At 44.3% G+C, this 23,624-nt stretch overlaps 1 protein-coding gene across 1 annotated transcript; it reads left to right on the forward strand.

Moving 5' to 3' along the window:
* Positions 1-40: 40 nt before the first annotated feature.
* Positions 41-23,306, forward strand: LOC119558360. The gene is given in 10 exon segments (XM_037871864.1): positions 41-196; positions 2,804-3,209; positions 12,953-13,130; positions 13,738-13,832; positions 15,487-15,714; positions 15,774-16,025; positions 16,103-16,221; positions 16,704-16,976; positions 17,035-17,589; positions 18,495-23,306. Coding segments are annotated over 9 exon segments (4,437 nt in total). The 5' UTR covers positions 41-196; positions 2,804-3,098; the 3' UTR covers positions 21,121-23,306.
* Positions 23,307-23,624: the final 318 nt, after the last annotated feature.

Here is a 23,624-nt window from a genome sequence, read left to right on the forward strand (position 1 = left end):
ATAATATTCGATTGCGGCATCGAGTACTTATCGGGTCTTGTGCCATCTCTAGAAAAACTGCGTTTTTTCCCGTGTTTTCTCGTTTTAAAGGCCCAGAAGTTTTTGCTAAATGAACATGTAAAACCAACTCACTTTGTGCGGTGGATCGGGGACTAAAGAAACGGAGCTGTTCGAGGGCTTTGGAATTCGAGAAAAGGTGCGAAAAAGAGTGTGGAGTATAAAAACCGCCGTTTGCCTGTGTGTGTTTGAGAGTGGAGTGCGTTTTTCTCTGTATGCAGTTTTATGTTTATTTGTTTTTATACATAAATCAAATGCTAAACATTAATACAAGTTCAAGTCTAGTAAAGCATCAATGAGTGGAGTTCCATTGATTTTAAACCCTTCAGGTTTTTTATTTACACCCCACACATGTGCGGATATTGATAAGAGTGTCGGTGTGTATGTGTGTGTTTGTCTTTTATCATCGAATGCAACAAAAAAGGAACCGAAAAAGCAACAACAAACACAAGACGCCGCTATTGAATAAATATTTATTATTAATAATCATATTTCCACGACGATAAAAAAGGGGCAACGCCGCCGTCGCCAGTCGGGGAATTTTTCAAGTCTCGAATTACGTCGACCTAAGGTTGAAATTACATAAATTTTACTAATAACTAAAGAGCATTCTTATAATATAGAATATATTTTAAGTCACGTTTTATTTCTAAAGCTAGTTAATTATTCTTACTCGTTAATCAGTTCATTTATAGTATTATTGTTACTGAAGTCTAACGTAAAACATGAAAAACAGATGAAGCTGGGTATATCTAATGCACCACCCCCCGCTGAAACCCACCATTTAGTGGTTATTCTTGTTAGTTGCTGTCGCCATTGTTTTTGCCTCCACTCACTGGCAAACTCGTTTTGCTTGACTTTGATAAAAATACAGACAAGAGGAAGACAAGTGGCACACATTTAAAAAAAATGTAAAATCAGCAGAAAGAGCTGAAAACCCCAAACCCGCTTGCATTTGCACTTTATGAGTTGGATTTTTCTGAAGTTGGGAGCAAGTAGATGTGCTATCGTTATCGTTATCGATGGCTGTTCCCTCTTCTTGTTTACTTCTTGGACTATATCTTTTCTACAACCGTCCATTTACTCCCCCCTCCTCCAATCTTTGATCTTTGTGGAGTTGTGTGCTTGTGCTCCATTCCATTATCAAAGTCGAGGAGAAGGCAAACGAGCGGGTACTCTTCCATCCAAAGGTGGGGCCTATGGATCAACGTATCTGAAAGATACAATTTCTGAAATAACAGACTAACAGTCCTAGGTTAATATATTACCCCTTCCAGGCAGCGACACATGTTTTTGTTATGCGTTAAAAATAGGAAGGAAAATCCAAACTATTTATGCAGATTAGGTTGTTTGCAGGGTATCCAGAAGGCGTCATCGTCTTGTAAGCCACGCATCCTCTCTCTGAGCAGAGAGAGCCGCGCAGGTCTATTGTCAGTGCTGCCAGTTTTAAAAGGTTTTAAAAAGCAGAACATAGCCACTACCAAGAACCTAAATTATTTCAAACACAAAACTAGTAAATAATAACATTTACAGGCTTAGAGGTTGTAAATGAAAACTAAAATAAGTCAATCACCGGGTATATGCAGGGTATAAGACTTCAATTTCTTAATTTTATCTAAAATAAATATACTTATTTTGCTCAACTTAAAATATTTTTTTTTACTAAAAATATAAACTTGAGATTTGTTTTTTTGGATCTAAATCATCGCAGGGATGATCGCTTTGTTGGTCGTACCAACACTGCCACGCTGACCACAAACAAACTCGGGATTAAACCAAGGCTGCTAAATGACAGATGTTTTTAGCGGGTCCCTTGGAAAACCCTAAATCTGGCGGATAAATAGCTGAATAGACCCCACTGCGCTCTCTCTCGCCTCACTCTCTTTGTTTGCTCTCTCTCTCTCTCTCTGCTCTCTCCCGAAAAGTCTATTTAAGCAACCGCGGACCCTGCTCTCTTTGTTATTGCACTTTCAACCGCGCGTCGGTCGTCATCAAGAGACGAACCGAATCTCGAATAATATTTAACTCGAAAACATAGGTTTCCGCAGTCGCCGGGCAGAAAGTATTTATCATATTCTCGGATGATATCTAGCTTGCTGCAGGGAGCCCCGTTGATAAGGATGATGTTCTGATATAGTATTTGAACACCTCAGACGGCTGAAGTTGTGGAAGGAGAGGACGCAAGGAGGAGGTTGCGAAACGGAACGTACCGGAAACGAAACGGGTCGCGGCTCGAAACGAAACGGTAATGAAACTACGCCCTGAACGCCCGACTTTCGGCTATATAATAAGCCAAACCTCGATCGCGGTGTGATAACGGAAATAATGTAAACTAAAAATTGGCTCAGCTTGCAGGAATAAACTGGCAAACACACGCAATACACAACTGATTAACTTGTGCTGGGTGCAAAGCGCGCGACCTAATCGAGCTAGTAGTATATAATAAAGTAACAAATTATAATTATTTTGTTTTTTTTGTATAAAAATCAAGTGTTTACAAGTGTGTACATTTTTTGGATTTCAAGATTTTTCTTATATTTTTTTTGGGTGTGTGAAAAGTGAAAGTGAAAATTTAGAGCAACGGACAGGACGCGCTAAAAACGAAGAGAGAGAGAGAGGGAGCGAGAGCATGCGTTGTTGTTGCTGTTTTTTCGTTGTTTTTTTTTGCCAGGATAGGACTCTCCCCCGCACACACTCACTCACCCTCTCGCTCTCTTTCTAACGGTTCTTGTTCTCTCGCTTGCAGCGGCGGCGTTTTGTGACGTCAAAAGCAGCGACGTCCTTCGCTGGCAGACACACACACACACGCACGCTCACTGACAGACACAATACCACACTGAGAGAAACAGAAACTCCCACCAAGAGAACCCTCCCCCCCAGCAGCAACAGCAACAAAATAGAGAGAGGATTCATATTCCTTTGTGGAACCGCGAGTGTGCATGTGTGTGTGTTCTTCGAGGCAGCCGCACAACTACAACTGCAACTGCACTAGCAACAACAACAAAAACAACAGCAACTGAAACAGCCATAAAGCAACAAAAATGGAACAGCCGAGCATTCTCGTCAAAATCCTGCACTCGATTCCGCACGTGAATTACACATTCCGTCGGGTTAACGACACCTTCAATCCGGACAGCGATGTTTACCTCGAGGTGAGTACCATTCCCAATACACAAAGAGAAAACTCGATGTATGATATTATCCCCAGCCAGATACCATCTGAAAAATGTGAAAAAAAAACTTTCGAAGGGGTATTTAACTGAAATAGAGATGGTACTATAAGTAGCAGATGCTCTAGGATACAAATAAATGGTATTTTAGAGGTGGGATTTGAGCTTACCAAAAAAAAAAAAAAACATGTAGGATGTCCTTTGGACCCTTTAAATCATCTTCAACTTTTCATTATTCAAAATCAGGTACCATTTCAGAGGTGGGTCTTGAACTCGGACCTCTGTAACAGTAGCAAAAAACCATAACATTCCAGAGGTGGGATTTGAACTCGGGCTATTGAGCCCAGCTTATTTAGATTTGCTTATTTTCCTTTCCGTGTAGTACCTCTGCCGATAACGGAAGCTTAAACTATAAAAAGAGGGCAAAACCATTTGGGTTGAGAGGGCGGGAAATGGGAAGTGGAAGCGCCTTAAATGAGTCATGCGTAGGACACTTAGCATACGACAACTAAAGTAGGACCAAACTAATATATAAGAGTAATCCACAATCTAATGACATTTCTAGTTATAGTTTTTAAAAAGACTTCAACATTTTAGTGGATTTTCAACATAGTTTAGAATATTAGTTGTGAATGCAAGGAGGTATTCCTTTAGTTAGGTTTTTATAGAAGTTGCAAGAATGGAAAAGATTAATATAGAAAAAACTGCATCGAATGTAATTTAGAATGCGGTTAGATATTTGAGCGTAATTGAATAAACGAAAGCGCCACTTGAAAACATTCCCAGGCACTTTTGCTTATAGTTGCAAACAAATTGGAGTACCTCCATCTGAGATCTTAGAGGTTGGCGTTGGTCTGTGTATTACGGGCAATACTTGTGCATAATGGGCGCATTCCAAACGGCTCCTATTCCGACACCAATCCCAATCCGAAGTACCACTTGAGCGGAACTCGAGCATCTCCACTTGAGATTCGAGTTTTGGGTTGCAGTACCCTATCTATTTTGGAATTTCGGTGCGTTTTGTGTCTTTTGTTTTCCTTCTGTGGGCTTTTCCCCTCCGTATTGTCTCTTTTCGGCCAGGTTTTTTTTTTTACCTGCCCTCGGGGTTTGTTCCGTTTGCAATTGCATGGGACACAAAAAGGAGCACAAAGGCGGAAAAAAACGCGTGGATAAATTTCAATTTCCACAGCTCTTCCTCTTGTTCTTTTGCCCCGCCTCTGGTCGTTTTATTTCCACATTGTTCCGCCGTGCAGTCTCCTGATTTTTGTCTCCTTTCTCTTGTGGGAGAGAACCCGACTTCTCTGGTTGGCTCTCTTGCGAGAGAGTGGCTTTTGCAGCCATTTCGATTCCATTTTGTCCTGCCATGTGCGCTCCATGTGACGCCTCTGGCAAAGCAAGGGGGGCGGAGGTGGGGGAGAGGAACGTAGCGTAGAGGGGGTGAGCAGCAGCTGCACACTTCCGGCTTCCTTTTCGGCTCCCTTATTCCTTTGTTTCTCGGCCTAACCAGCCGATCATCATCGTCCTTATCTCCCTCGCATCTCTACCGCTCTATATATACATCTTCATAAGAGGGGCGGGGCTGGAGGACGCCCTTTAACCGGCTTCCAAATCAACATATGCAAATTGCGAGCTCCTTTTCTCTGGTTTCCCCCGAACTCACCCACGAAACCAATGCTAAAATCCCAGCGGGAAAATTTGATTAAAATTAGCAGACTTCTCTTCTCCATTCTCCCATTTCCCTGATGCTGGGAAATGCCGGCTTCCAGCGCGAAAATTGTGTGCGTGCGAAAATTCAGGTCAGCCAGCAAAGCTATGGCTTCGGTTTTTCTTTTTCGGATTTGTGTTGTTGCAGTTGGACGTGGATGTAGGTCAGGCTGCACTATAGCTCCCCACGATTGCCATGGGTGGTGGGGGCGAAGGAGGAGCTGGAGGAGGGGTCCGGACCTGGGACGTAATTTTACGCGCGTCAGCAAAAGTCAAAGACACACTTGAAAAAAAGCCCATAAATTTGCATTCAACAGATACTCGAACATGTTTTTAGCATATCAAAGGATTTGGAAGTACGATCTGCATCGCTAGGCAGAAAAATAGATCATAAATGGATGTTTAGAAATCCTTATCAGTCTTTATTGAATAAATGGTTCCTTAATGTGGCTTTTTAACAGACATTTTTTCTCCGAGTGTAAGGCCGCTATGGTTGGCTAATTGGTGGGACAGGGCTTGGGTTCTCGGGGTCTAGCTCTTAGCTTTAGCTAGCAAAGCGGAGGATTAGGAACGGGGGAGTGGCGGACTTACATCACTTTGGATTACGTTGGGATGCGATAAACACTCGAGTGCAGAGAGTCCTTCAGTAACATCGCCAGCTCGTCTTTATCGAGGCATTGCTATCTATTCACCCGGGAATACATCCCGTTCCCGCCAATCCCGTCCAATCCACTGCAATTCAAATCGGGCTGGCACGGCACTCTCTGCATTGATTATAACGCTGACGATGGCGATGATTAATTCAACCTTCAACTAGTGGCGGACGTGGACAATGACAACAGACAGGCACAACCCCATCTCTATACGAGCCCATACACATATCTATAGTAGTGCGGGTGCCCTCTCGGCTGGGAGGGGACTGTGGGGTGAGGGACCCGCATCGGCCAGATGAATCCGTAGATTGGGCTAAAATTAAACGCGGCCTGGGACTTGAAATGGGAGAACTCAAATGGATGAGATGATTTGTGCTCCATATGGAGTTCCAAAGTTCGGAGGTCTATATACGGTTTCAAACCGCTTTAGCACTGTCTTATCCCATTATTTATGATCCTATAATTGTTGTTCTATTAAAAATATCCCTCTTACCTCACTTGTGTGCGAGGGATGGCCTTTATATTTACAACCACTGGTGGTTGAAAGCAGTTTAATGATTATCAATAGACCAATTTAAAATACCAACACGCTTGGAAGTAGTTTGGAAAGCCCCAACGGTTAACTTTATCCATATACCTTCACAAAAATGTTGAAAATTGCAGAGGCTTAGCCAAAGCTCTTAACTTTTTCCATTTTGCAAATGAAAAAAGGCTTTCCTAATCTTTCCTGCTTTACTGTATTCATGACGGCCCCGTCCGTTCAGAGGGGTTTTGTTCAGAGATTGCTCTATATATAGCTTGCATTTTATGCAGATTGCTTATACGTATATGCATTTCGAATATCTCGGGCGGATTGTCAACCTTTTGTGCCTGCGTCAACACTTTCACGACGCCTGGGACTTTCGTTGCGGGTTATGGCAACTGCAATCTGTCTGTTCCCATAGCTGAGGTGGGGTACGGGGTACTGGTCCCTCGACCTCCGCCTTCGCCTCCACCTCCTTTTCAGCCCTCTGTTCTCTGCTCCTCCCGAAAGTTTTCCGTCTGCTGTCGGAATAACAAAAGGGAACCGAATAAGGACCAGGCTGATTCAGATTCAGACTGCGATTCCCATTCCCATTCCGATTCTTATTCCCACTTCGAGGCTGACTGACAGACAGCTGCCCTCACATTAGCCAGATGTGTGTGCCCACTTTTCAGATTGTTTTGTATCTGTATCTTCCGCTTGTTTTCTTTCTTCCTCTTTTACGACTCGTCATAAAGTTGCTGCACTTGGAACTGGATGGGATTTAGATGAACTGGCAGGGCTCCGAGCTGCCGAAATGGATGGTTGTGTCCCCAAAACTGCAGTGGCTTCTTTCTGCCCTTCTTTCTCTTCCGCTGTTTATTTGCTTTTTGGCCCGGCTTGGCTTTGTCTCTCCATCGAAGAAGCTCAAGATGCTGACCGAAAGATTCATCGAAAAGTTGGGACCACCCATGTCAAAATGAGTTCGATTTCGGGCTCGGAATTTGGTTTGGAAGTAGTCTGCCCCACGCATTCCGTTGATATTCCAATAGTGCTGATACAAAATATAAAATCTCTGTATTACTCTTAAAGTAAAGAGGGCTGAGATCATGAGGTGATTCCATCTGAAACTGGTAATGAAAAACTTACGTTCCAAGATGACATCAGAAATGACACAATTTTTGTAACATTTCTTAGTCAGTTTCTATTTCTTTTCTTCGTTTAGTTTACAAAAATCGCTTAACTCCGCGTTAGGGGACACAAAAAGTCTAAGTTCAAAAACCAATTCAAATTCTTGGTTTTTGTTTACACTTTCATTGGCCGTCTGTGTTTTATACACACATATATCCACCCACCTTTGCCGCATTAACACAGATATCTACTTGATTCGGTTTCATCTTTTCCTTTGTGGCTTTGAGTTCTGCTCGGGGACTCACGGGGCCCTCTTTTTCTGCTTTGATTCTGTAGTGTGAAAGTTTTGCGTGGGCCTCTCGTGTTTCTTGACTACAAGGCCAGATGCTTGAACTCTAAATGAATTAGTCAGAATGCGACTGTTCCCCCCTAAGAGTTTTTGGTGAGATTTGATCCGTGCTAATGAGCCCGTGCTCAGCTGATCGTAATTGGATTTTTCACTGGGGCTCTCCGATCGTGTTGCCCGTCCCCACTCCACATTGGAAATTCATCACGGAACACTGCTGCATTAGCATACGAAATTATGCCACGTCGACGGCGGCATCGGACACTCCTCCCCGGCCATCAAAACTTCCCTCATATTACTGGGGCTCTATTCAATATTTTTCGTTTTTGGTCGGGGGGGACTGAGAGACACAGAAGGCTGAACTCCAAGCGATTCCCATTCATGATTCTCTGTTCTGGGTTTTATGTTTGGTCTGTGTCGGGCTTGCTTCCTGTGTTGCACTGGGAAAAAATGTGCTGTTAACTACAGAGAAAACAAGGGAGAACGCTATAGTCGAGTACCTCGACTATCAGATACCCGTTACTCAGCTTAAGCGACCAAAGGGAAATGGAGATATGCAAGCAGCAAAGCGAGATTTAAATGCGCCACCTACCGGCGGAAGACAGATTTAAGCGTTGTGTGCGTTAGGGTAGGCGTGACAAATTCATTGTTCAATAGAATAAGTTAGCCGCGCACTTTGCTCTCTCTGAGCGCCGGCAGTGCTTTTCTCTTTGCCGCTAAGTTCGGCCGGCAACTATTTACATACACACACATACACGCGTAAAAACATTTCGCACTGTCTGGCTCTGACGTCATAGCTTTTTTTCTTGGGAGGTTTGTGGGCGTTAGAGTGGGCGTAGAAAAATTTTTTTTGAGTCAATCGATAGGTATGGACAAGACTAATACATTTCAGTTAAAATTTTCTATCTAACATCAAAACTGTAGGAGCCACAGTTTTGGGCGGTTTGTGGGCGTTAGAGTGGGCGTGGCACTCTACTGAAACAAACTTGCGCTGCGTAAGAAGCTCAGGAATCTGCTCGCCAAATCTCAATAGCCTAGCTCTCATAGTTTCCGAGATCTCAGCGTTCATCCGGACAGACGGACAGACGGACATGGCTAGATCGACTCGGCTAGTGATCCTGATCAAGAATATATATACTTTATGGGGTCGGAAACGCTTCCTTCTGCCTGTTACATACTTTCCGACGAATCTAGTATACCCTTTTACTCTACGAGTAACGGGTATAAAAACTCTTTTTAGTGGATTATTCAAATGCAGGGAATACGGCTTGAAAGTCTTAAATCAAAAACCTAAATAGACCCGGAGTAAATGCTCGGAAAGAATTATACCTAAGATTACGACCGCAAACTTAGAAACTTTCCATCACATCAGAGTTTTAAGAAAATCGTGGTCAAAGTATAACATTTTGTATTTTTAAATTATTATTAAATTTAAATTTCTAAAAATTTAATAATATTCGAAAGTGTATTTTTTGAAACCAAACCAAACTACGTCGATTTCAGAGGTCGTTTTTGCTTTTTTGTAAAAACCTATTGGAACGCTCGTAACCAGGGACCAATTGCACTTTTCTTATCTCTAAAACAAGGCTAACCTTGACTGGTCCTCCCGCAATCTTGGGTTTATATGCCCCGACGGCCCTTTCTTATCGCCTCCAGATGTTTTTCTTTCCAATCTGGTATTGTGGTATTGCAAATGGGCGATGCATGTGGAAATGGAGAGAAAGAAAGAAAGGGAAGGGCGCGTAGGAACCATAACGAAGTGACAAAGCGGAAACGACCCTATCTACCCGCTGGGCTTCCCAACAAAATCGCTTCATATTTATGCATTTATTATAACTGTTGTCTTCTCTGGCTGAGGGCCACTTTCTGTGGGTAGCAGGGGGGGCAGGATGTTGGGCGGAGTGGAGTTGGGATTGGATTGGAAAACTTGTTTTACCACCATCAAACATTCTACGAGGGGTGGGGAGACTTGAACTAGTCCCACCCACGCAAAGAGAAAACTCGATCACAGCCAGGGAAGACAAAGAGATAAATATAACAACATATGTATTTTTTCGATTTCCTAGATCATTTTCCAATAATCACTATTGTGTACAATAAAATTCGCTTTGATATAAAAATTAATGCATATAAACTAAATAATCCGTTCAGAAAGAAAAGCTGATGATAAAATTACATTTGAAATCATTAAAAAAAAGAAAATTATCCAATGTAAATGTTATTTTGATACTTCTGAAATTTCCAAAATATTTATAGATTCAATCCAAGAAAAAACTAAAGCGGCTTGCCATTCTTTTGAGTCATTTGTATGTTCTCATCGGATCTTATCATTAACATACTTTGCCCTGCAAGCTATTTGAGATATGGTCACCAGACAACTGTCTTTGCAGTTCTCTGAATCATATCCCTTCTTTATTGATTCATTCATGGTAATAATATTTTATTTGCTTTAGGTTTTTTTCTGAAGTTCTTGGAACCTTTTCAAACAGATACAATTTTTGTAGTCCCGTTGACCCTGAGCCCCACGACTGTTTACATTAAAGCTCTTTGGGGAATTTTTAATATCGGGCCTGAAACCTTTTAAAAGTGTTGATTACTTTGAGGTTGCCTTAAGCTCTAGCTGTTTATATTAAATCCTTCATCGCTGACATATTTCATATGTTTGCTCTTGCTCTTCCTGGTGTTAATTGTTGCGATGTTTGCATCCCGGTTATATTTACACACGAATACATGTACGATGTACGTATATACATGGGGATCTGTCGTGCTATAGTTTCCAATTAGCCCCCTGTCAAATCCCCCCGTAACTCCCTCGATTTTCCACCTCTTTCGCGTTAGTTTTCACACTTCCCATGGAGACACACTCACAAATACTAGGGAAATACTCAATTAAATGGAGGATGTGGGGACCGGGTTTACAGAGGGGGTACTTGAAGAGCTTCAAGGTTATTTGTTGTTGGCAATTTGCTTTGATTTAATTCAATTTGAACAGCATCGGAGGCAGCGCGTAATTTTTGCCATTTTTAGCGCCGCATTGGCGAAGGGTGCCCCCAAGGGAGGGTTGAAAGTTGAAAAGTGGGGTTAAATGGGGCTGGCTCTGGGATCGGGGGTAGTTTTTCGCTTGTTAGAAGGAGCATTTTCGCTTCATTTTGTAGATTGCATGCCCAGGAAAACGGAAAGAGTGGGCAAAAGCTAGAGGGGCTCGAATATACAGAACAAAAATGCAAGGCCCGTTGAATACAACTGAGGATTAATATAACATTTTTTATAATTTGTATTAATACTATCAAAACTGACACATGGTTTAAGAATTCATTTTAATCGATGTGATGGAATAATTACCTGTAATGACCGACCGGCCACCCTTTTTTCTGCGTGTAATGCAAGAGGAAGGTGGTGCAAAGGGGGTGGGCGGTGCTTTTTCTCAAGTGTCATTCAACTGCGAGGACAAGTAAGTGTGTCGGGGCACAAAGACTACAACAAAGACGGCAACTGTAACTAGTTTTAATGATTATTTACATGGCACAAGTGCAATAAATAATAAATACGAGTCAGAGGAGAGGAGAGGCGAGGCGAGGAGTGCCCCTGAGAGGATGTGCCACGTCCATGTGGATGTATGGCTGGTGTGTCCGGTGTCGGTTCCAATTCCGATTCCGATTGAACGCTGATAGACAGCTGGGAATTGCTGCAAATTGCCTCGAACTAGTTCAATTATGGGTGTTATGTGATGGTTACATTGATTATTCAGCTTTCCTTGGGGATCCGGGTGAAGGAAGCGCCTTGAATGGCTGTAAAAAGTTGAAAAGGTTACTTTGATTGGGGTTCATATCAAGAAGATATTGTCGGAAATAAAAAGGCCTTGCATCAAAGTTTATTTAATGAAGCGGTTCTAATTTGAGAACCCAAGAAAAGACTACTAAAACTTAGAACTCTCAAAGCTTGCATTAAAATGAAACTACTTGGAGTCTTTGAATGGGATTTGTGCACTTGCTCTTTAATTTTTATCGCCCCACTTGAGGCCCCTGAAGTATCCCCATTTAGCCACTGAATGAAGTCTGAAATCGTGAAACCAAAACTGGAACTCGACTCTACTCAACTCGACTGGAATGGACGTCTCAAGTGGTCTGACTCATTTGCCATTCATCGAATCGAGTGTGCCTAGTGGGGGATCATTCTCCGTGCCATATATCCAGGAATATCCAATATCCTGGCCTGGTAATTCGAGGCACACAGTACATAACGTGTTTTTTTAATGACAGATAATGAAATTACCGCCGCCGAGCCAAGGCACTTTTCGGTCGAAAAGTTGGCAAGAAGGGTCGGGTCCTGTGTCTTTCCACATTGGCCAGGCCAATTCAATTGAATTTCATTTCGGACACGGAGCCGAAGCAAAAAGAAATTATCTTTACTGAGGACACTCGGCCATGAAGCCAACTAACAACAAATTGCAGTGCCAACAGCAAAGGCATCGAGTTGCAAGTTATTCAATTAAAAGTTTCGCCAATGTCCAGCGCAAAGAGCCAAGAGCCAAGAGCCTTGTGAATGTGGTCTTCACTGAAACTGATTTGTATATACATAGAGTTACAAGAGTGTCTGTCAACAGGCGAACTACCAACGGGCATATGTACATAGTTTTTAATTAAGGGAATTTGCCAGGACTATGTTGGTTTGAATCAATCCAGAGGCTTTCAAATGCCACAAAGCAGAGTTGAAGTGGTTTTTATGGCGTTTTATCTATTCAACCAAATATTTTTTGTTATTGATATTCCCTGCATTTAAATTCACTCTGTTGACTGTCAGATTAAAAGAATTCGGTTGAGTATGTCGATTCACTTGACAGGAAAGGTTTAATACATATCTGCCAATCAATTACAAGGGTCATATTTGGGCTACTCTTATTTCGCTTATCTTGAAATATGCACTCACACGAGATTTCACCCTCACTAATGAAACTAATAATTTAATCGAATTCAGCCCCATGGTCTCGCAATCAACAATCAATGTCAATATCAATCAAATAAATTTAATTGAAATTTAAACAAACAGTTCTGATGCAATGGTAATTTCCATTGCAATATTGTCACACGGAATTGTATGTATACATATATGCTGCAATTAATTGCCCAAATATGGCAGTTATCAAGGAGTAGTGATTTTTTTGTTGAAATAAGCTGCTGTATAGTATATACATACAGTTGATATTTTAACTAGTCTTGTTTGAGGGGATTTCGCTGTGCGTCGATACTTAGTTTGGAGTGGATGGCTTTATATACATAGATATCAAATGTTCAAAGCAAGTCTTATTGCAAATTGTTTCTCCGACTGAAGCTATTATACTATTTATTCTTCGACCATTATCTAATCACAGTCCTATCTCAATATTTCACAGAGTCTGGGCATCCTGGCGTCCATTCCAGCCGGTCTACTGATCATCTCGCTGCTCGGCCTGCTGCTCTACCTGTTGACCAGGTGTTGCGATCGTCGCCTAAGGAAGCCGAGCGCCCAGCGGTGCCAGAGCTGCTCCCTGGTCATCATCACGTTGATGACCTGCGCTGCCATCGGATTAGGTAAGTACCTAGCGAGTTCTGAGTACCGAGTCCTGGTTTCCCGATTCGCCATGGAGTAGGGCGTTGAACCGCTGCAACGGATCGAATTGGAAGTCCCAGTTGCATTTGCCAAGGCACGTTTATATACATCCCCATGCGACTGCATCGCGTGTTGGCGGTGGTCGGTTGTTGGTTGTTGGTTGTCGGAAGGCAATTGGCAATTAGCCAAAACGCGACTTATCGCCAATGAAGCGGAGCACAGCGGCTAGTCACGTATGCAAAGTCGCGGCAAAGAAGTGGAGCCTAAGCTGGAGGACCATGAGTCATCCGACGACGTCGGCGGCGGCCGACAAACGATGAAATAATAATTTAATTAGCCGCGGAGCTGCGCACAGACCTCTTAATTGAATCAGAAATGCGAAATGTGTGTCGCGGCTCGCGTTACATCACTGACCTGCCCCGCAATGGTCTTGCTGATCTCTGATCCCTGAGATTCCCGAGATCTCTGTGACCTAGAAATACCCTATCTCTATCATTATTGTCACAATGTCACCCTAATCTCCCTGTTATCTCTAACTGATACCATCCCTGGCTAACATCTCTGTTTCCCATCTCGTTCCATTTGCAGGCTTGTACGGCAACGATGACTTCCATAATGGCCTGTTGCAGGCCTTTGGATCCGGAAAGAACGTTGAGGGTCTGGTGTTCACCCTGAAACGACAGGTAGGTCTTGTTCATTCATTCAAAAGTCACAGAAGAGCTGACTTGTGTCATTTGGTTAATATATATATTTATTTATATTAACTAATTAAGATACCAAGTTTAATCAGCGAACTGCAATAATGCTGAATGCTTAGGAGATATTTCTCGCTTTTATGTAAAAAGATTGGTTTTCCTATGAGCTTCTTTAGGCTTTCCAAACTTTCTTGGTGCGCGAGTGAAGTCTGAAGTGGGATCTTTACTGGGCTTAGTTACCCAGTGCCCCTCCACTCCATTAAAAGCTTGCCTAGTTCTTGGCTTCCATAAACTGGTGCTCCTGCTATTCCCATTCAGCCCATATTCCCGTATTCCTATTTCGTGCGCGGCAGCCTCCCATTCGGCTCGACTCCTTGTTCATTATAATCAACCTAAAAGCTGGCTGCTGTGTTGACAGTTACGTGGCCACGTGGGAAAGGAGGGTCTGATGGGTAATGGGGCAGACTGGGAGGTGGAATAGGGACTAGGGGAAGTGTCCTCCTGTCCTCCTGTCCTGGCCAAAGCTCTTGCTTTTCCTTGTGCTTGTGCTATTCATAAACTTTGTCAGCACACACAGACAGAGAGTGGGCGGGGCAAACGAGCCGATAAGCCAAAAGGTTAAGGGGTCGGTGCTGGGGGATTGGGTGAAATGGGGCATGGCTAGGGAGGTGAGTCAGCCAGCAGCATCAAAGGTAGACTACGACGACGACGACGACGACGTAGATGGGATCTTCCCAGAGAAAGAGGGGCAAACAGATGGCTGGCATTGCTCGACTCCTGAGTAAAACGCTATTAATTATCCCTGGCACAAAGGACGGAGGCCGAAGGGGGGAGGGGGGTCTGCGAACGGAGGGGGCGTGGCCGGCAATGTGCGTGTGTGAAGCAATCCCTTGAACCCGAGGAGTAACCACCCTTACCCCAAAAACCTGACCCAGCCCCAAACCAACTGCGGAAGCAAAAGTATTACGATAGAAACTATTTTTCCTTTTCCTTTTGGCGTGCTTTGTTCTAGACTGAAGGGGGCAAGGAAAAGGACGACGTGAAGTGAAGGGGGAACTTCCTTCACCCCCCCATCATCCCCTTTTATTTGGTCATTAACTTTTGAACTGCTTCTTTTTCCTTTTCGGGGGTCGAACTGGAGTTGCATGTGCAAATCGAAAATGAAACATACTCTCAACATTTTCTTAGAATTTATTAAATATAAAATCGTTAATCAATTAAGAAGTATAATTCGTAAATATTCATATTCATTTAGGTATCATTTGGTACTTTTCCTTTCCATTTATTCATTTCAAATGGTTGCTGAAAATAGCATAGATTATAAGTTTTGATATACATTACTACTGTCCCTATCTACTTGAACTAGACAACTCACAAATATGTTTAGTCCCCATGTCTATTTACTGAGTTCATCAAAAATGTTTAGGGTGATATAGAAAGAATTTACTACTGTCCCTATCTACTTACTCGTTTAGTACAAACGTTCAAGTTGACATATATATATTGTATAAATCCTGGTAGGCATTACTACTGTCCCCATCTACTTCTAGATAAATGCCAAAGATTTGATTTTTTTAGACACGAATATTGCGTTGACTTCACTTTGCTAACCTTTCCCAATGATCCATTTTCCAACTTTTAGACGGAGAGCATCAAGCACGACTTGGAGACGCGGATGGCCGGACACAAGGTGGAGCAGCTGGTGGAGAAGCCGCAGTACAACCAGACGGTGGTCATGCTGCTCATCGAGACTTCGCGCCTGGTCACGGAGAACACCTCGCGGGCAGTGGCCTCGCTGGACAGCATGGTCCACTACTTCATGAAGGCCAAGGGCACAGAGAACGATACCTCGCTGATGGGATTGCTGCAGGTGAGTTGCGGTCTCTCTAGCTGGTGAATACCCGCAACTAACCCTTCAATCTCTTTTAGCGCGGCGAGTTCTACGAATCCATTCGTTGGCCAGCTACTCTGGCCTTCCTCACGGTGCTCCTACTACTCTGTACGGTTCTGGTGATTGGCGTGGCCCGGCGATCCAGGTGCACCTTGATCTTCTTCAGCGTTTCGGGGCTGTTCTGCATCATCATCTGCTGGCTGCTGGCTGGCGTTTACCTGGCCTCCAGTGTGGCTGCCGGGGATTTCTGTATGCGACCGCATGACTACATGTGCCGTCAGGTGGGCATGGTGAGTTAAATGTTCCCGAGGTGTCCCCCCTAACACGCCAATACTAATTGCTGTTCTCCCAATCTGCCCATCCCCAGCGGAGTCCATATGTTGACTTCCTGAATTGCGGCACGCCGCGCAATCGGTTTATTCTGCGCCTTAACGAATCCCGGGATTTGGTGGATCGCGCCAGGGAAAGTGTGGAGCAAATGCAGCGGTGAGTGGAAGCGGTGTGATGGATTGCTTCAGAATTCTTTAGCGGAAATAGAAATCAATGGGGGAAAATAGCTGGCAGAAAGTTTATTTTAAGAGTTTGTTTGCTCGAATTCTTGGAACACAGTCAACACTTTGTTTTTATAGTGAAAACTATGTGTGTATCGATCGGTGCATTCCGAAAAGTGCAGAAACAAAAAAGTGCATCATAAAAAGCTTTATTGCAGAAAGCGTATCACTTAAATGTTTATAAACCCAATAAAAATTTATTATTTCGAAGGAAAGAGTGTGTTGTTGGAGATTATAGATTTCATACCACGTTATTAATCGCTCTATTCATTCTGAATGGAGCATATATACAAAGTATAAACCATCATTTAAGCAAAATCCTATCAAACATTTTTATAAAACCAATTAAAATCATCTTATTTCAAAAGTTCCACTGCAATTAGCTTATTAAGTCCCCTTTCATTGCCTCTCCTGCAGGATGAGCCAGGACACCTATCCGCACATCGACATCCAGCGCACCCTGAACGCCATGGACAATGATCTGGAGACCACGCTGCGCAACCTGACGACGCTATCGGCCACTCTGGACCGGCGGGCCATCGACATGCACTACGAGGAGGCGCTCCGCGGACTCTGCGGCGGCGGGCTGTTGGGTCTCAGTCTGATGATGGTGGCTGGCCTGCTCACCTCCTTCCTGCTGACCATCCTGGTGTACGCCGACTCGCACGCCTGGATCTACCTGACCAAACGGTACGAATTGTGTGGTGTCTTCTTCCGATCTAGAGACTCATTTCATTTTTATTTGAAGGCCAATGCTGGACGCCGACAAATCGGAGACGGCGCCGCTGTTCCCCGCCTCGAATGCGCCGAGCGCCAGCATCTCGCCCACCGCACCACCAAACACTGGGACGATCAACAGGACGCTGCTGCACCATCAGCAGGCTGCGGCGGGCGGCATGGGCGGCGGATCGGGCAACCTGCCGGGATCTGGAGGCGGCGGAGGGGCCGGAGGAGGCCACGGAGGCGCCAATGGACACAACGGCGTCGGACACTATCGCAATGGAACTGCCGGCCTGAGACAAGGGTTGGCATCACCTTCATCTCAATCAAGCCACACTTCATCCACCGCCACTTACAACAACCACAACAACGGCACCACCGATTACAACAACAGCCACCAACACCACAACAACCTGTACAGCAACCCCCACCACTACAACCACAGCAACAGCCACTACAGCAACAACACACAGCATAGAACTAACTCCGCGGCGGGGGCGGTGGCAGCGGCGGTGGGCGTGGCCAGCAGCGGTCAGCGATCGCCGTCGCCGCCGCCCGGCTACGATTTGGTGCATGGCACAAGGCATGATCTTTGATTTCATTTTATTTGTTGAACTCCCCAAAACGCCCCATACCCGAATCCTTGTCCCACACTCGTTTGTATTTGTTTCTTTTTGGAACTCGCTGCTCACGATTGGAAAGTTTAAATCAACCTTTTTGTATTTTAGAATATTGAACCTTAAATTCACAAAATATTTTGAATATGGTTATATATTAATCCCATTTACGTTACTATAATAATTTTGAATAGTTTAGTGTTAAAATCAAAAATCAAGCAACGTTACTTCAAAGTTGTCCTTCATTTTCTATGTTATTAACAAAAAACCATATTCTGAGTAGCGGGTTCCTTCATATTCGATTTGATCGACTATAATTTTTGTTAGTTAATGCTTCTAGTTGAGGCTTTTTTGGACATGTTTGTTTATCGTTGTGATTTTTGTTTAATTTTTTTAAAATTTATTTAGTTGTTTCTTTGCTCATTTCGTTGTGCTGCACCTGCATGCAAACACCGACAATGAAACCCACTACAAATGAACACAAGACAACCAGCACAGACCCCACTGTAACCAAAAAACTAAAACCCACACATGCCTTACTAACCATCCGTACAGATAAAAATCGGGAAAATTAGTTCACTGAATTCAAGTCATTTCAAAAATATATCAACTAAGAGATTTTTTTTATTTTGTTACCTAAGGAAATATATCTACTTTGACTAAAGATAGAAATTTTCCCTGAGCTATTAGACTAACATTCAAGCGATTTAGAACTTGCATTTTAGAGTTTTCTCACAGCTTTCACCCAAAAATTCTTGTTTAACACCACTCTCTGAGCAATCCTCGGGTTCATCCGGTAGAAAGGCTAACTAAATCACCCCTATTCCAACTAAGATGGGCTCTTCACTAATCCCAGCACTATGTTTTCCAGGTCAGGCCACCACACGCTGGGCCGCCTTCCATCGCACCACCAGCAATCGGCGACTTATCTGCCAGGACCCAACAACGGAAAGTACGCGACACTCAGCAAGCAGTGTAAGACGCTCGAGTCGAACGACTTCTACTGAGATTCGCTTGCCTGCAGCTCCCTTGCAGGCAGTAGCAGCAACACAGCACAGCAGCAGCACTTGCAGCTCCAGCAGCAGCAGCAGCAGAGCAGCCTCATCAATCAGAACCAGAGTCAGAGTCAGAGCCAGAGCACGCTGAAGAACATCTTTGCATCGGCCACCTTGCCGCGCTCCACGGGCAGTTCCATCCGCTCGGTGCTCTCTGTCCAGACCTCCAATGCGGGCATTTGCCGCTCCACGGGCAACGGACTGGACGGCGACCTGACGGACGATCGCGATCCCCGGGATGTGACCAACAACAGCTTCAATCGCTTTGATCCCAAGTACATAAGCATTGGTCCCAAGGCGGTCAGGGGTCAGAATAATAATCTCAACATCATGTCCGTCGCCGGCACGACCAATAAGTGTGCCACCTTGCGGCATGTGGGTCGCTACGGTGGCTCGCTTAAGGGTGTATCCGCCGTCAATGCCGCGCCGTCGTCCGCCGCGGCCCCAGCTGTCCATTCGCCGAACTTGAGGAGCGCCAAAACGCCATCGATAGCCACCGTCTCGAAGGATTACTGCCAGCAGCCGGACTGCATTCCACAGGAGTTCCTCCTCCAGCAACAGCAGCAGCAGCAACAACAGTTGCAGCAGCAACAACAGCAGCTGCAGCAGCAGCAGCAACAACAACAGCAACTCCACCAGCAGCAGCTGCAACTCCAACAACAACAACAACAGCAGCAGCAACAGCAGCAGATGGTGCCTCCTGCTCCGCCGCAACCGGCGCCTCCGCCTCCGCCCAAACCAAAGATAGTCAATACGTTTACGGAAATTCCAGGCACCACGGGCGTGGGCAGCTCGTATGCCAAGGAGCAGCAGCAACAACAGCAGCTGTTGGCCCTGCAGCAGCAGCAGCAACAGCAGTTGCTGGCCCTTCAGCAGCAGAGGGAGCGGGAGCTGCAGCAGCAACAGCAGCAACAGAGGGAGTTGCATCCACCCACCACCCATATACTACCCGCCTCAGCTGTTTACAGCATCGAGAGCAGTGAGGTGTTGCCCACAGCCGCACCGCGTGTGCAGCAGCGATCCCTAAATCCTGCCTCCATTGTTAACCAGCCACTCCCCGAGATTCCCACCAATCAGCAACAGTCGAAGATCTCCGCTCAGCCGCTTTGCGCCGCCAGTTTGGGGCAGTACCGCTCGCTGCAGCGTCCCCAAACCCAGAAGTTGCAACCGGTGGCCATTTCCTCGCCGCAACAGCCGCCGACGTTGCCGCCCAAAAACCGACATAAAAATAGCAATCGAGGTGGAACCGTCGACAGCAGCAATGCCAATCATATGCAGACCTTGCCGCCAAAGTCGGCTAGCCTACGACAACAACAGCAGCAGCAGCAACAACAGCAGCAGGAGCGAGATAGGGAGCGGGAACGGGAGCGTCCGCGGCGAGCAGAGACCTTGGACAATGCCCGCAGCTATATAGATCAACAGCAACAGTATCCCAGCCACCTGATAACCAGCAGCAACATAAAGAAGCAACACTCCTACGACAGCAGCTACCATCAGCAGCAGCAACAGGCCTTCTACCAAAGGCAGCACAACAACAACTTCTCCTCGAAACAGCAGCAACAGTTGCTGCTGGAGCAACAGCAGCAGCAACAACAGGCCTTGTTCTACAGATCCTTAAAGCGCGGAGAACGAGGGGCAGCTGGCAGCGCTGGAGCCACCGGGGGAGGAGCTGCCATTACCAACCACAGCGATCTGTATTCGGTGACGGAGTTGTAGGAGTGCGCCTGCTGCGGCGGCGGTGTGGATGTGGTGCGTCGAGGCGCCTCATCCACATCGCTGCACGCGGCGGCGGCCACACAAACTCAGAGCCACAACCAAAACCAGACGCAATCGCAGAATCAGGCGCCTGTCCCCCTGCCACCCAAGAAGCATCGCCAGCGGGAGAGGGAGCGAAACCTCGAGCGGGAGCAGCAGGCACCCTGCAATGCCAATCTGTGCGAAGAGCACGAGTACGATGAGTACTATCCGCAGGCCTTCGAAATGCAGGCGGGAGGAGGCGTAACCGGAGGAGGAGCAACTACTAGCTCTGGATCGAAGCATGGCAAGCAAAGTCAGCAAAGAGCAGCCACTTTTGATGTCGCCGATGCCAGGGATTACGAACTGAAGCGTTTAGGCAACCGGAGGTCGCAGCAGCAGGCGGCTCCAAGCAAAAGAAATGGAGGAGGTGGAGGGGCAGCAGCAGGACCTGTCAGCCAGGATCACCACCGCAGCCACGATCGCGAGCGGTCGCGTAGCGATCACCGCATTGCCAGCTACGCCTGCGAGGAGGTAAACTCCACGGCGCTCTGCAGTGCCGGCTCCATGAGTTCCATGCTTCAGCCGGCCAATGGAACCGGCCACAGGAGCAGCAGCCACCAGCGGGATCACCATCAGCGGGATCAGCAGCAACAACAGCAACAGCAGCAACAGCGGGAGCGCCGTGAGAAGACCTTTAAGGTATGATTTTTAGAGACGTCATAAGAATTGTCCAATCCGCGCCAGGACAGCAGAAACGGCAGCTCCAGGCGGCGGACGCGTTGAGGGGTAAATGGAAAGCGAACGTGGCGGATTCTACAGCGATTACAAGGAGGTGAACCCCCAGGAATTGAGGAATTATCTAGGAGAAGTGAGCAAAGGAGCGGCACTATCGTGTTGGAGCATAGGAATTCGGAGACCCCAGCCTGTTTTTATGTTTAGCTTAAGTCGCGTGTACTCTATCTCTATCTCTATCTCTGTCCCTGTCCCTGTCTAGAAGCGACCTGTCTCTTTTACACGCGTGCGGACACGCACACCAGCAAAGAAACGAACACACACACACGTGTATATATTTACGAATATATATATATACATATATTGTAAAAACCGACCTCTTCTGATTGATTCAAACTGCGAAAGCTGCTTAAAAGGTGCTGAAATATCCAGGGTAGCGGTCAAAATAATGATACCTTGTAGATCCCAAACCTTTTTTGTTTGGTAGGAAAATATGCAATATCGAGACATTTAGCATTATTTTTATGCCATTTATCACAAGCAATATTTAAAATCCCGTTTTTAATGATTTTTTTTTTTAGATATTTTAAATATATTTTATAGATTTTAACTTCCATGGTGCAATTATTTTGACCGCTGCTGTGCATATCAGCCGTATACATCAAACCCACAACAGTTCTCTGCTCTGTGTTGTTGCCTATTGTTATATATATAGTAGATAACTGCGGTTAACCATAACGAATACTTTTTTGTGACCACTATTCATACGTGTATATTTTAAAAGCCTAAGTTAAGTGAAATTTAGTTCTAAGCGCAAAGCTATTTATTTACGAAAGATTGTAAGCCTCGAACCCAAAAAATATGACCTAAAACGGGGGAAAAGCGAAGAGACAGTTGGCGAACGATCACTAGGAGCCCTTGAACGAAAGCAGTTTCAGTTTCAATATTCCTGAGGATCGAATTTCGACTTTGTGTCTCGCTTTTTCGTTGTCAACGGAAATTTTAATTTTCAGAAGTGTGTGTGTTTTTGTTTATTTATTAAGAGTTTTTTTTTGCAAAAGCGATTTACGCCGTTTTTTTTTTGTTTGAGAATCCGTTGCGAGAACCAACAACAACAACCACAGCGACACGTACGTAAAATTTTTGTGACGTCAGAAATCTAAAGGAAAAACAAACAAACTAAGAAAAACCAGCACCAACAACAACAAAGCACAAGACAACAAAACACAAGAAACAACTTAAGCGAAAAACATTTCACAAAACAAAACATGATATAAATTTAAAGTTCAACATTTTAAACAAGAAAATGAGAAATTCTTAACTCAAGCAATATGAAAAAGGAAAGATTAAATCGAAATCGAAAAGAAGCCATACCAAGTTGTTCAACTATTTTAAAAAAGAATTCAGCAAAGCAAAATGATAAACAAGGAAACATATATACATATACATAAACATACATTAAATACATACATACTTATTATAGAGCAAGCATAAGGAATATTAATTAATCGACAACAACCACAAACAATGTTCAGGTCAATAACTGCATTTAAAAGGAGACAAAAATGATGGAACCCTCGTTAGGCGTTAAATTAAACGAAATGCTCTTTTTATATACAAGTAATATATACATGAATATATATAAATATACATATTTAACGAATTGCAATTACCCAAAACACAGAAAGCAGACAAACCATCAAACACAAAATAAAAGAACAACTCACAAAAGTTGTTGGCACAGAGGCAAACACACACAAACACATTTTATAAAAATTAACATAATTATACTACACAAAATACAAGACACACAACAAGCGTACATGGAACCAGTTGTGGGCAAAATAATTGTAGTGCCATTAGAAATTCGAAAAATTTAATAAAATGTAAATTATGTAATTTATAATTTTATTTATGTTTTGCAAATGAATTTGAGGGTTATGGTTTAGATATTATAGCACTATATTTTATTTTGTTTATATATTGAAAAAACCCATTCAAACGGCCCAATTTTAGATGACCTAATAGATAAATAGTTTTATCAAACCTAACTCGCATCCTGTTGCACTAAGGCCACACTATTATTTTGACCACAGCTGGGCACACAAGCATTGAAATTGAAAACTGCAAGTGAGGGAAATAAAGCAAGCTACAAGTAATAATTCACATTTATTCTCTCTGCTGTGCAGATGCAAATAAAACGAGGAGTAAAAACAATTCAACTATGTTGAAAAATTGCAAAACGCACACACAACACACACTCGCCAATCCTCCGTCTCTTTCGCTCTCTTGTTCTGTCTATCTCGCTGTCTCGCTCTGAACATTCCACCCCGCCCACATTTCCATTGTAGTTTGCACAGGAAAATATATGTATTAGCCAAAGTTAACACTCGAGGGGAAAAGTTAGTTGATGAAATGTTAGAGCACTCTAAGATATAAAGAAAAGCTGTTACAGGTCCTGTTCTCCTGTCCTGTAT

Source organism: Drosophila subpulchrella, chromosome X (assembly GCF_014743375.2).
Source record: "Drosophila subpulchrella strain 33 F10 #4 breed RU33 chromosome X, RU_Dsub_v1.1 Primary Assembly, whole genome shotgun sequence".
NCBI lineage: Eukaryota > Metazoa > Arthropoda > Insecta > Diptera > Drosophilidae > Drosophila > Drosophila subpulchrella.